Source organism: Fistularia commersonii, chromosome 12 (genome assembly GCF_037954325.1).
Source record: "Fistularia commersonii isolate RoL2024-O1a breed Wild chromosome 12, RoL_Fcom_v1.0, whole genome shotgun sequence".
In the NCBI taxonomy this organism is placed as follows: domain Eukaryota; kingdom Metazoa; phylum Chordata; class Actinopteri; order Syngnathiformes; family Fistulariidae; genus Fistularia; species Fistularia commersonii.
The window spans coordinates 16,380,284-16,392,793 of NC_141295.1; the positions used below are offsets into that span (position 1 = coordinate 16,380,284).

The window sequence follows — 12,510 nt, forward strand, 5'->3', positions numbered from 1 at the left end:
AGGTCGTCAGTAATCGGGGAATTCTCACCTAAGCCTTTGGGGACGACACCACTTCGATCCTGGGGGTTAATGACCCAGTAGTAGTATTTAAGTGTATGCATGACTTGGAGCACAGTGCTAACCCTGCGAACGGCATTGTAGATGGTCACCGTGCTGATGAATTCCGTTGCAAGATACGTGTAGAGAGTGAGCTGCACCTGCAAAACACGCGCACGAGCAAAGTCACACATATTACACAGCGTGTGTGTAATAATTAATTTATACGGGGGCCCCGGCTTTTTGTTCCTGTGAGAGGGGGGAAAAAATGCCTCTGAGGGGTGTTGAAAACCGATTTGCATTTTAAAAGCAGCCGCAGGTGGCAGGACAACCTTGAACTCCGAGCTGAACTTTGAAACAGGGAAAATAAAATTTGCGCAACGACTTAGCGGGGCAAGAGATGGTGATTAGAAATCTGCGGCTTTGTCGGAGGGCACGTTAGAATGGAGGGACCAAACTGGCTTTCCGGTTTTCATCCGTATAAATGCGGTATAATGAGAGTGTGTGTGTGTGTGTGTGTGTGTGTGTGTGTGTGCATGCATGCGTGTAGTCATGTTACCTTGGCAGGGGCATGAATCCAGATGGCAGGGTTGAACAGAATGTGGTCACACAGCTGCTTGAGCAGCAAGATGCCATTTTGCAAGTTGCTAAGGTATCTGGAAAAGGCCAGGACGATGTCCAGGACAGGCCGCGTCACGTGCACCTTGGAGGACTGAGGCGCAGACAAGGAGGCACAAAGTCACAATAGGTGGTGGAAAAAGGGAGGGGATGATTAAATGTCATTGAGAGAAGTCAAAGGCATGGAAAGCAGGAAGGGGTGAATGAGGTACAACACGGGAAGGGGAGGGGAAGGACATGTGCAAAGAAAGATGATGAGGAGGAGCTCCTCTTCTGCTTAACAAGCACACATGCCAGCTGTGGCCTCATATAAGTCAAGCCTGATATAAAGTGTTGGTGCGAGCTGGTGTTGGTGTGTTTGTGATGCTAAGGGAATCAAAATGAGCCCCGCTACCGCGCCGGGTTCATTACGAGTGCAACTGCAGGTACGCTGCGGGAAGATGGCTCTCTTGTGTATTTCTTTGCCAGCTGAGCCGGTGCGTGTTTGTCTTACCTTTTCCAAAGTGTAGCCAATGACGAGGAAGCCCTTGCAGGCCAGGACCTGCTCTTGCATAGCCACCGAGTTCTTCAACAGCTCCATCACGAAGGAGAGGAGCGTGCAGCTAAGTGGCACACAAACAGGAAATGGTGACAAAAAGACAGTGAGTTAGACAGTAACAATAATCTATGTGGGCTGCTGACAAAGCCGTGGCTGTGAAGGGCATACCCTTCATGAAATGTGATTGAATGAGGGTGTCGTGTCCCCGTTGTGCTGGGAGAACAGATTCTAGTTAGCATCACCTTGAGGGCAGCGTACAAAACAACATTGCGGTTACAAGTGGGGCGGCTTCACAGCTTTCAAACTCAGGGCAGCGTCGAAAGCTAAAAATACATGCTGGATGCTTTTAGACACTTTGCGCGGTTTTATGACAGCGGCACACACAATGATTCGAAGACGGCCAATTAGCTGTAAAACCAGTGCTGAGAGCATTAAAAAATTGGGCCGTTACAGATTTTAACTAATAATCTGGGTTCGCTGTATATTAGGATTAAACCGCTTCTTCCTTTTAGCGACCCGTCTTATTTTGGAAACATTGAAAATCCATTTTTAAGAGGGGGACATGGAAACAGTGAGGAAGAAAGTAGCACGGTGTGATCAACTGGATCAACTGGTAAACTGTTCTGTTAAACATACATGGATTTCAATAAAATGTTTAAATGACGTAACTTGCTCATGTATTCTGATGATTTCTTATCATATTTTGTGCCTTGAACAAACTTTATTATCAAAGCCTTTGCTAAATGACGATATTAAAAAGGAGCGACAGATAAAACACCAGAATATCCCCCCAAAAAACTATGTAGAGGCAAAAAAAATTACGTTTAAGAAAATGAATAAAATATACAATTTCTAAATATTCATATAAACCATGAGACAAATACAATCTGTAAAAATCAGAGGAGAAAGATTTCTGGTTGTAGTGCCCAGACCCTAGCAGAAATTAGATGAATGTCACTTCCTGCATCTTTTGTTATTGTTGTGACAAAGCACTGGCTTTGACAGCAACACCAACAAACCTGGATATTTACAGTTGAAGTCAGTTTACATATTTTGTACCCAAGGGCTTCAAAAAATGCCCATGTCACAACTGGGCAGTGTGCACGGGACAGAGGTGTCAGGTCAATCTTTGACCGGCCCAAAGGCAAAATAAAAGTGTAAAATGACTGACCACATCAGAGTCATCCAGTCAGCACCTGAGCTAGAAATATTTTGTTGCTTGATACTACGTAACAAAAAAAGTAAACTGTAGCGTCAGGTAAACATGAGTGTTTTGTGTATGTATGTGTGTGTGTGTGTGTGTGTGTGCATTATGTACCAGACAGAGGTGTCTAGGTCATGGCTGGACGGCTGGCAAAAATCCAACTGTGCAAATAGGGGGAAGAGGACCTGCACACCTCCGATGGAGTGTATACCACTCTGAACTGAGTGCGTCACCACCGCCTTCACGTCCTGCGGACACAAACGCACGTGAACCCATTTTACATTTGAGGCATGGCAAGACAAAAAGCGGAGCAGGGAATACACACTGTAAATATTGTAAACTTCCTAAAATATTCAGCTAAGTCATTTTTTTTAACTTTTTTTGAAAACGGAAAAACCAACCATATGTTGAGTAAGGAGCTGAATTAGGCAAAAAAAATCATTTCTGTCAAAAAAAGACAGGCGATTATTTTAAAAAGGTGGCAATATACGGTATATATCGAAATCTTAGTTACTTTAAATAGCACACAAGAGTTGGAATATTAGTAAATAATGAACATTAATTTATAATGTAAAATAACTGCATTGTTTTCCAGGTGAGAAGGAACTCATACTGGAAGAAGAACCACGGGTAATTGAAGTTTTTTTGGTTATCGTGACTCTTTCAAACATCTGCGTGCCCTGGAATTGCAATCTGAGCCCATGCATGAAAGTAACTTTTAAATTCCAACTGACGTATGACATCACGCTAATGACAAAGTTAAACAAACGTATTGTTGCTTCCTTAAATTTCATGGCTGTGAGCAAACAAAGCATACTCTAAATTAGGTTTTGATTTAATTGACCCCCCCCCCATGTGTTTTTTAACTATTATAGGATTAAGTATTCCATATATAAATCGATGTGTTGCATTTGCAGCACTGACGTTGCCATGGTGAACCCTCTATAAGATGGGAAATGTTGAGCACGGGACAGCAAAGCTGGAAATATAGGTCATATGTTCATTCATATTTCATGGTGGATGGGGCATATGGTTGTGTGGCAGCAAAAGCCCCCTCACAAAGGAAACAAAGTGTTTTCTTTGATGGGAGGGCATGAGAAAAAACTCAATTAGTGCTAGGGAGAGTAAAACGCAACGCGAGTGAAGACGTGCTGCCGGAGCGTGCTTGTGTGTGTTGTTTTCGAAAGAAAAAGTGGCCAATCCTATAATTAGCTCAACGAGGGTGGCTTTTTCAGCAGGTGCAGCTGCTCAACACAGTTACACCGCTGCCCAGATGAGACTATTGAAATGAAAGCATGCCAACTGGGCCACTCTCACTTGTGCAGGAGCAGAGGAACAACAAAGAGGGGGCAGAGGGGGGAAGGGCGGAAACCCATATGTTGAGTGAACTTGTGCTATTATCGCTTCCAAGCCTGCTGCAGTCTGATCATGGAATCAACAGAGACATAAAAAATGGAATTAGCTGTGATACAGGGTGAGGAAATGACTACCTGTAGCATGAGCGCATGGGGTGAATGGACAAAAATGGAGGCGTTGTCCTTGGGCGAGGACTCAAGGCAGAGCTGGGCATCTGTGGCGCGGGGATTATAAGCGAAGGCAATACTAGATGACAGCTTGCCATCATACAATAAGGTCTTGTGATGTTCTGCAAACAGCAAGTCGCTCTCAGCTTTGTACTTGAAGGAGCCCTGCGGAAAAGCAAGGAGGAGGGAGAGATTAAACAACTGTCCTCCATAGAATACCAAACACCTATTCAGTTTGCGACATTCATCGGAATAATAAATTAAAAAAAAAAGGATTTTAAGTTCAAATGAATTGTGCTACGGTGAAATGCAATGTGATCTAATTTCCATGTATTTGTATGTATTACACACGTAAAGGTGATTCTATGATGACAATGTCCACTCATGAATCCACAGACAACCCCAAAATAGGTGGAAAAAAAAGCGAAATTGGTTTCATTTTGAAAAAGGCGCTGTCGACAATAATGAGAAGGGGTAACTGACATATATCAACATTTTCCAAGAAAACTAGACTTCCATCCATGGGAAATACAAAATTCACTTATGATGCCATTTCACGTTGGCCTTCAGCATTGCATCTCTGATGCTCTCTTACCTGGTAACCTGGACCCAGCTGGTATATTGCCAGGATCTGAGCGGCGCTCAGAGCCTCTCCAAACAAGTAAACTGCGCCCATCTGTCCGCAGAAGACACGATTGGCGTCTGCCGTCTCAGACGATCCCAGGAAACATTTGTCAAACGTCTGCAGCCAGAGAAAATGCGGGTAAGATGTTCGAGATGGCAATTTGAGGAATTAAGAAGAAAAACAAAGATAAATTTGTTTTTAAAAATGGAATGCTATATCTTTTTTTGTGTTTTTCAAATGGGTGGGAAAGGGAGTGTGGAAGGAAGGAAATGAGATGTGAAAGAGGTTCAACGGGTCCAAAAATAGCAGAGATGAGAGAAAAATGGACGTCAGGTTGGTAATTACTATAAATAGCACTGCTGCAGCCAAACTACAAGCACGGCTAACGTGATCATGTTGATCTTTCTGGAGTCATGGTCAGCGGGAATTATGAAGATGCGGAGGGAATGACAAGGCCACGTCTCTGTCAAGTAGCTTATCTGCTTTCTGACATACTGACGCGTCCTGAGGATTATAGTATACAGCAGAGGCATTTCCATTTCTAATAAAAGTTTGATTTAAAAAGCTCATATTTCAGCATGACAGAAGTTAATCTCGGGCTGTGACAGTGGGAGTGTGTCGCCATTTTTCCTTTTGCATCCACGCTCAGACAGAGACGTAATGATGATTCCGACCCCGGCCATTTGATAAAAAATACCACGATTTGATCTGACTCGTAGCGAGGAGTGCATGCGTTAGCACTCGGTTTTTGAAGCACGCCTCTGGGAGAAAAAAACAATCTGATGTTTGTATTCAATGACTACTTACACTTATCTATTGCACAAATAAATTGCGATTGTTCGACATTTTTAAACGGACAAGCTCTGGAGCTATTTCTCAACCTGAATATGTGCAATAGACCGAATCTATGAGTGTTGCCATGACTCTGTCATGTGCAGTTTCTTGTAAATTGACAAATATTTTTTTTCTTTCAGAGGATAACAGAGGAAAGTGACATCACTTGAGCGCGGTGGGGGTATTTGTTCCCGGCCTAGAAGTCAGTCCCTGGCAGCAGCTCAATATTTACTACCCAGTGAGTGGATCGCCCAACACAAACTATCTCCTTACTTAAATATCCATGACAATTTTTGGGTTAGAAAACACGACGGGGAAAGCGCCAAGACTCACGTCACTGGTGTTGACAAACCAGGCGATGTCCCCGAAGGAGGCCAGCTCTCCATTCACATAACAGCTGATTTCACTGTTTTTCCAGCGGTTGTAGATGTGAACGAGGGTCACCATGTACCACTGCAAGAAAAAAAGCAGCAGCGGCGTCAAATTCCTGCAGGATATCTGATAGCATCATGTCCACGGCTACTCCAATTACCTGATTCCATCAAGTTTCGGGACTTATTTCCCCTCGAGCTGAAATCCCACCTACTTAGGTTTTTCCTCAGACTTGTGTCCCCATGAAATGGGTTACCACAGTTACTGTGGTGAAATGGGTTATGATGGCTACCTCTGGACATGAAGGAGGGTGCATTAAAAATAGAGTGAAAAATGAACTAAAAAGGAGTTCTGACTTCTTGTGAGGTTTGTTGGGGCTAGACAGTGTCAGCGCGCCCAGCTGAGGGGGGGAGGTCAAAATGTCTACTGGCATAGGATCATCAACTGTGTGTGTGTGTGTGTGTGTGTGTGTGTGTGTGTGTGTGTGTGGACTAAGCCTGCAGGAGACACAGTCTTAGATAACCATGCTTCCTCATCCCCTTCATTCCTCCTTCCTCTAGTCCTTCTTATTTCCCCCTGGAGACAGGGAGATGTGACACTTCTTGCACACAGCGAAGTCTGGAGTCACAGTTTTCTATTTGTATGGCTGATGTGCAGAGCGTTACATTGAGCCTTCGGTCTTATCGAAAGGAGAATGGACTGCGTTTACATAACCGGTTTATCCTAATGGACGACGTTTTAACAATTACTTTTCATTCCTCCAATAACGCTCGCACTCGGAAGGCGGCGGAGTCTTCGCTCGGCCGTTTGTGCACTCCTCAGTTTGACACACTCACTAATTATTTGGCAGAAGGATGAGCGGATGATCGAACCGCTGACCCGAAGATTAGGGGAGCTGCTTGGACTTTGAGGATTTCTTTTTTCACGTGCATGAAGATTTGGTTTATCTGAATTGCAGGAGAAGTTCTAGCACTTTTTTTTTTATTAATCTCTGCTTCTTTCCTACCTTCTGCGGCTTGAAGTCGTACTTCACACAGTGCTGGAATCCTTTTCCCTTGGACTTTAATGAGGTCACTATCAAGCAGCCGCCAACAAAGTGCGCAGAGTAGCCTAGGCCTTTACTCGTGCGGAAGCTGAAAAGAAATTTAAGGAAAACGTGAAAAGCGCGGCTGACGTTTGTAACTCGACAACAACACGGGTTATAGCGTTCGATAAATCTTAAAACACTTTCAAAGGCTGAGGAAGGACTAAAGAGGTCAAACCATCCTTAACTTCACACAGACTGCCCATCATTCCCTGTGTCCTGACAGAATGGAGCCCCTGCGTGTAATTTAGTGAATTTATCTCTTTTTAAAAAGGGCACAGGGCTGAGGAGGTACTTCTATTACGGATTCTTTCAGCCCAGCTCGGTTATCATTTTCACCGAAGCTCAAAACATCCTGCTGTAGAGATTAGTTTTTTGACAGAAATTAATTATTGGTTAAAAATGAGATGATCAGAAGGCAGGATTTACTGGCTCCTCGGTGGGGGGAGCAGAGGATAAGGGGACAGGGAAGATGGAGGGGGAACTATTATCCAACTGTGGCTGGAGGCTGTAGTTTTGCTGCACATCTACAGGCGTCAAATGCATTTATGCCACTGTCCTAGAATGATACTCCTTCAACATGCACTTGACATCCATTCCTCTCTGGAGGAATTATTTGCACAAGAATGAAAAATACTAAACTTCCTGTGTAGGATATGCTCACACAAGAAGTATGTATATATTAGTTATTACCTACCAGTACAAGTAAGGCTTGTCTTTATCTACATTGATGTTGTTGAGAGGATCCATGCGGAGCCACGTGTGGAATGTAAACCCATTCTGGTACGGCCATTTTGCTATGGGAGGCAACGCTATCGCCTGTTCAGAGAAGAGCAGAGGAAAAAAAGAAAATTTAATCTGCGTGGCATGGACACATTTTGAACACCCAAAGGATGAAACAGTCCTCTGCTCATATAAACAAAAACTGAATTTTTGAAGTAGTATGTAATAGAAACATTAAAAATCACCCTAAAAATGTTATTTCTGCAATATCCAGCATTGCAGAATGAGACAGTCGGACCTTAATTTCAAAAAGTTGGTATGTGTGTAGTCTCCGTTCTGCCTGTCTAATTCGACAGAAACCAGCAGAAGAGGGAGCTGTAAGTGCTGCTTTGCAAGCAAACGCTGACTGTGAACGGACGGAAAAATCGACAACATCTGAGCCAAAGACACGAGCCTGACTGTCACAGGTGAGAGAGTTGGAAAGGTTGCTGCAGAGGTAAGCGACCGCACACTTGCAGCACATAAATGTCAGATTTAAATCGAGTATTACATTCAGTGGTGAACACATTTCCACAGAATACACAGTGTGACTTTAATTAAAATAGTCTTCATGTTCTACCTGGAAAGAATGAAGGAGAATTGAAACCATAAATATGTTTTAAGCATATTCTATCTTGCGGCACTGAAAACAATATTTGTGACTAATTAAAAGGTGACATAACGCCTGTGGCCAACAATTCACATTTCACACTTTCCTCTCATTTTGTGCTGGGACGTGAAAGTGAAATTAAAGACAGCGATGTGAAATGTGAATTTAATTTCTTTATTTATCAATGACCTATTTGGTCAGACATCATAATGGTATTTAAGGGTGTGCAGGACATAATATAAACACATAAACAAACAGACACATACATTCAGGGAAATAAACGTCCACAAGAGAAAAACTGATTTTATAGTTTGAACAACATGAGCTAAAAAGCATGTATTTCAGGCCAAAATGAATGCATTACCTTGGACTTGAAATCCTTAGGCATGAGTTTTATTCGGAATATGTTCTACTGACCAGTTTTTCAGAAAGAATCCACTAATATCTGTGGCTGCGAGAGAGTTTCGAGTTATGGATCAAATCAGAATATCATTTTGGTTTTTCTGCAGAAGTGACTACAAATATCATCAGAAAACAATCAAACTCCCGTCTTGTTGGATTTAATGCACAGTTTGCGACTGTCATAGTGTGGTTCCACACGCCGGTAGCTGACCGTAATTGCATTCATATCTAATAGAAAATGCAGTCAAGCGTGAACCGAGGCATTAACAAGAGCAGTCCATTTTTTTTTTTCTTACACCGACTTCTAATGTACACTTTGTAACGCATTATCTGTGCTGACATGGACGTGAGAAGGAATAATTCCTCCGCTGTGGTCGAGTGGCACACCGGCGTTCGTTACATTATTAAGTATACTCACTGCTGCATTCTTCCCTGGGAAGCTGAAGAAAGAGTCGGGCCCGTTTCTGTGGGCCATGTACTTCAGCACTGACAACAGCTTCACTGCATGGTGAGGCTGGGAAGGGGGAAAAAAAATACATAAAGCACGGGATGATTTTTAATTGGTTTTTAATTAAAGACACTAAACCGTATGGCTCTGCATAAAAAACGTTGGAGGTCGTTTCCAATCTGAGTGATAAGCGTATTGATGGCGCTCTGACTGACACTGGGTTGTAAGAATGAAATAAATGCAGAGACTGCAATTTCTACAGAATGTGACCTGTCATTTTTACCGGAATATGAATGGATTAATTAGAAGACGGTCGGGTCAATATCACACTTAATTCAGCTCATTTGCACTGCAATAGCCAAAATAAGAAACAAAAAAAGTTTCACAACTCAGTTTTTTCAACTCTCTGTGAAATGATTTAAAGCAAAGCCACTATTAAACTACATCAATACTAAAATGAATCACAGAGCCATGTGGTTTGATACATGAATGTGGGATTTAGTCAAATAGATAAGTACAGCCTCATGGCATTCTCCAAAACACTATTTACTTCTAGCTTTTAATGTTCCGCTTTTCAGTTGTCTTTTAAAAACATTTCACCCGTTTCCGATGTAAAACTCCTCCTAACAGTTTTTATTTGATATAAACGGTAATTTAGCCAACATTGCTCTCAATCACTGGTTCCATCGACTTGCAATGAATATTTATATAATTGCAATAAAATCGAGCAGAGATGACTCTTCAATCTGTCTTGACCGAACAGTGTCCGGCTTAAATATTTCAGAGATAAATTCCCTGGACTTTCATATATATATATTTTTTTATTGTGTTTTCACACCCAATAATCTCGATCATTGAATCCACAACATCATTGACTCACGGTGTGTGAGTTCAACAAAGCAGCAAATATAAACCCTTCTTTGCAAAGAACAAGAGTTTTAGCCTAAAGCTGATGAAAGGGTCACCAGTGTACGACTACTACTACTTCTTTTCTTTTCTTTTCTTTTCTTTTCTGCTTTTCCCTTCGGGGGTCGCCACAACGAATCAACCTTCTCCATCGAACCTTATTCTCTGTATCCTCCGTTCTCACACCAACTAACTTCATATTCCCTCTCACTACATCCATACATTTTCTCCTTGGTCTTCCTCTCTAGGCCTCCTGCCCGGCAGCTCCAATACCAGTGTCCATCTACCAACATATCCACTATCCCCTCCTCTGTCCATGACCCAAACATCTCATTCTGGCTTCTCTGACCTTCTCTCCAAAACATCCACCATGCACTGTCCTTCCTGATCCTGTGTGAGGGCCACCGGTGTACGATGTGCATAATTATAGATTCTACCTAAACTGCATGTGGCCTACCTCTCCGTCTCCCTGGATAGTTTACAGAGATGAAATGTAGGGAGGAGCAGTGAAAGCAGGGTCTGACAACCTGATCAGTGTCACTGATTAATAGGTTCCCCTGCTCATCCTACTTCATTAGTCTCTCCTTCTGCCCCTCTGGACACGGTAACTTATCTGCATCTGCCGGATTCTTATTATAAGCTGCGGCTGTTCCCTCGTAGCCGGATAACACCTCTGGAAGATTTGAAGAAACTCAGGTTCCCTCAAACATGTTGTGTGTGCAAATCTGAGTTGTTTTTTTTATTTTTTTTTTATATATTTACATATGGTGTAGATATTTTTAGGCATAGATTTTGGATTTTTTATTATAGTGCATGGTCTGATGGCGAGCAAATACAACAAAATTCATTCAAAACATGCACTGTGTGTCTCTGAATGCTGGAAAAGGGTGATTATTGTAATCTAGAGACCAGAAAAATCTACTCAAATAACAGTTAATCACTTGAGCATTCAAATATTAATAATGCAATGCTATTCTGGATTCAAGAGCACTGGAGAGCAATAATCTGGTTCCGTGTGATTCATCTCATTCCCGTGGCAAGGGCATCAGCCCGGGGCGCAGCAGCCGTCCAAGTGTTGCTTGCACATTCCGCATGTAGGTCTCAGACAACCAAGACACGGATCGGGCGTACGACCGACTCACCCACTCTCCTTTCTCCCCCTGCAGCTTGCTGAAGAAAATCTTCAGCTCTTTGACTGTGATGCTGTAGCTGGCAAGCACACCCAACATGTCCACCAGAAGGTCTGAAAAGATGATAAGACACAGGCGCGCACGCACACACACACACACACACACGACACAGGCAGAGGTTATACATGGAAGCACACAAGGGTTAAACAAGGTTGAGGACATCTACTCTGCAATGATGCTCTTCGAGGATGGTTTTACATGTTATCTTGAATAAAGTAATACGGGGGAGGGGGGGGATCTTTGAGGTTATGGCTATTTGTTGCATTTTCCTCAAAATACGACCACTGTGAAAAAGAAACTATAAACAATCTTTTAAAAATCAACTAACTGGCTTTCTTTCTTGGATCACAAATATTCTTATCATGCTCGTCTCATGTTACCATTGGAACATTTGGGTAAGATAAGCAACCATTTCCAGATGGAACTTTCATTTTGGGCAGCACTGATAAGAAGAAATAAAATCCTTCATGAGGAGAGCAGATACTCCTACATGATATCATCTCCGTTCCAGGTTCACCAATTTTCAAGGATGCATGAAGTCCGTGACAGTGTTTGACAACCAGAAGACTGACTATGTATATCCTGAATGGTCTTGACATATTAATATTACAAAGCGCAAAAGAGTTTTAAAGTATTAAAGTGGACTTAGCAAGACCCAAAAATGGTGAATAGAAAAGAGTTTCTTAATATGAAATGACGCATCAGACTGACAGAATCTGTAATTAGAAGGCAGACACACACACGACACTTGACTACAAATGTAAGAGCTGAGTGGTGGTTGTAACCGAGCAGGTCTTTTTAATCCACAGCCGCTCATACATTTCAAACGCATAAGAGGAGATGAGAGAACAGTCTGCTACAGTGAAGGATTCAAAATGTAAAAGGTTAATCTTCAAGCTTAATGAGGCATTCTAAGCTGCAAATGCAAGTCTATATATAATACGCTTCTCTACTATGAACCAAATCCATGAAAAAAACAACAAAAAACACGAGAACAAACTAAATGAAAAATCTAATTTGCACCTTTGTGGGGGGAAAAAAAAAAAAAAACACTTCTGCCATCACTTTCAACTGCCTAGTTCCTATTGGACGCTATCATATTTGCTTGGCTGCACAGTCGCTTAAGGCCTGCACTGTTCTAGCTGGCAAAAGTTCACTGATCCGAACACCATAGGATTAATTCGTACTAATTTGCAGATGGGCAACACAGTAGACCGAGACTCTGCCAGTGCTATACGGGACGCCTGTCTCTTTACTCCGCATCATGGTGGGATCAAGCCTGAAAATGAGGAAATCACGAGATTACTGTTGATATTTAGGTATATGTAGGAAGAAATTGGACGGAATTAAAAGGAGGT

At 42.4% G+C, this 12,510-nt stretch overlaps 1 protein-coding gene across 9 annotated transcripts in view; it reads right to left on the minus strand.

The window, feature by feature from the left end:
* The window catches only part of lrba (LPS-responsive vesicle trafficking, beach and anchor containing), a 180,614-nt gene that overhangs the window by 144,742 nt on the left and 23,362 nt on the right, over positions 1 to 12,510 (minus strand). For all 9 annotated transcript variants that reach the window (XM_086157382.1, XM_086157387.1, XM_086157386.1 and 6 more), the window contains exons 3-13: positions 11,105 to 11,205; positions 9,027 to 9,122; positions 7,532 to 7,653; positions 6,757 to 6,883; positions 5,712 to 5,831; positions 4,515 to 4,661; positions 3,887 to 4,084; positions 2,511 to 2,644; positions 1,148 to 1,256; positions 596 to 748; positions 29 to 197 (exon numbers count right to left, since the gene is read on the minus strand). In XM_086157382.1, coding sequence (XP_086013508.1) covers positions 29 to 197; positions 596 to 748; positions 1,148 to 1,256; positions 2,511 to 2,644; positions 3,887 to 4,084; positions 4,515 to 4,661; positions 5,712 to 5,831; positions 6,757 to 6,883; positions 7,532 to 7,653; positions 9,027 to 9,122; positions 11,105 to 11,205 — 1,476 coding nt within the window. The remainder of the gene's footprint in view (positions 1 to 28; positions 198 to 595; positions 749 to 1,147; positions 1,257 to 2,510; positions 2,645 to 3,886; positions 4,085 to 4,514; positions 4,662 to 5,711; positions 5,832 to 6,756; positions 6,884 to 7,531; positions 7,654 to 9,026; positions 9,123 to 11,104; positions 11,206 to 12,510) is intronic.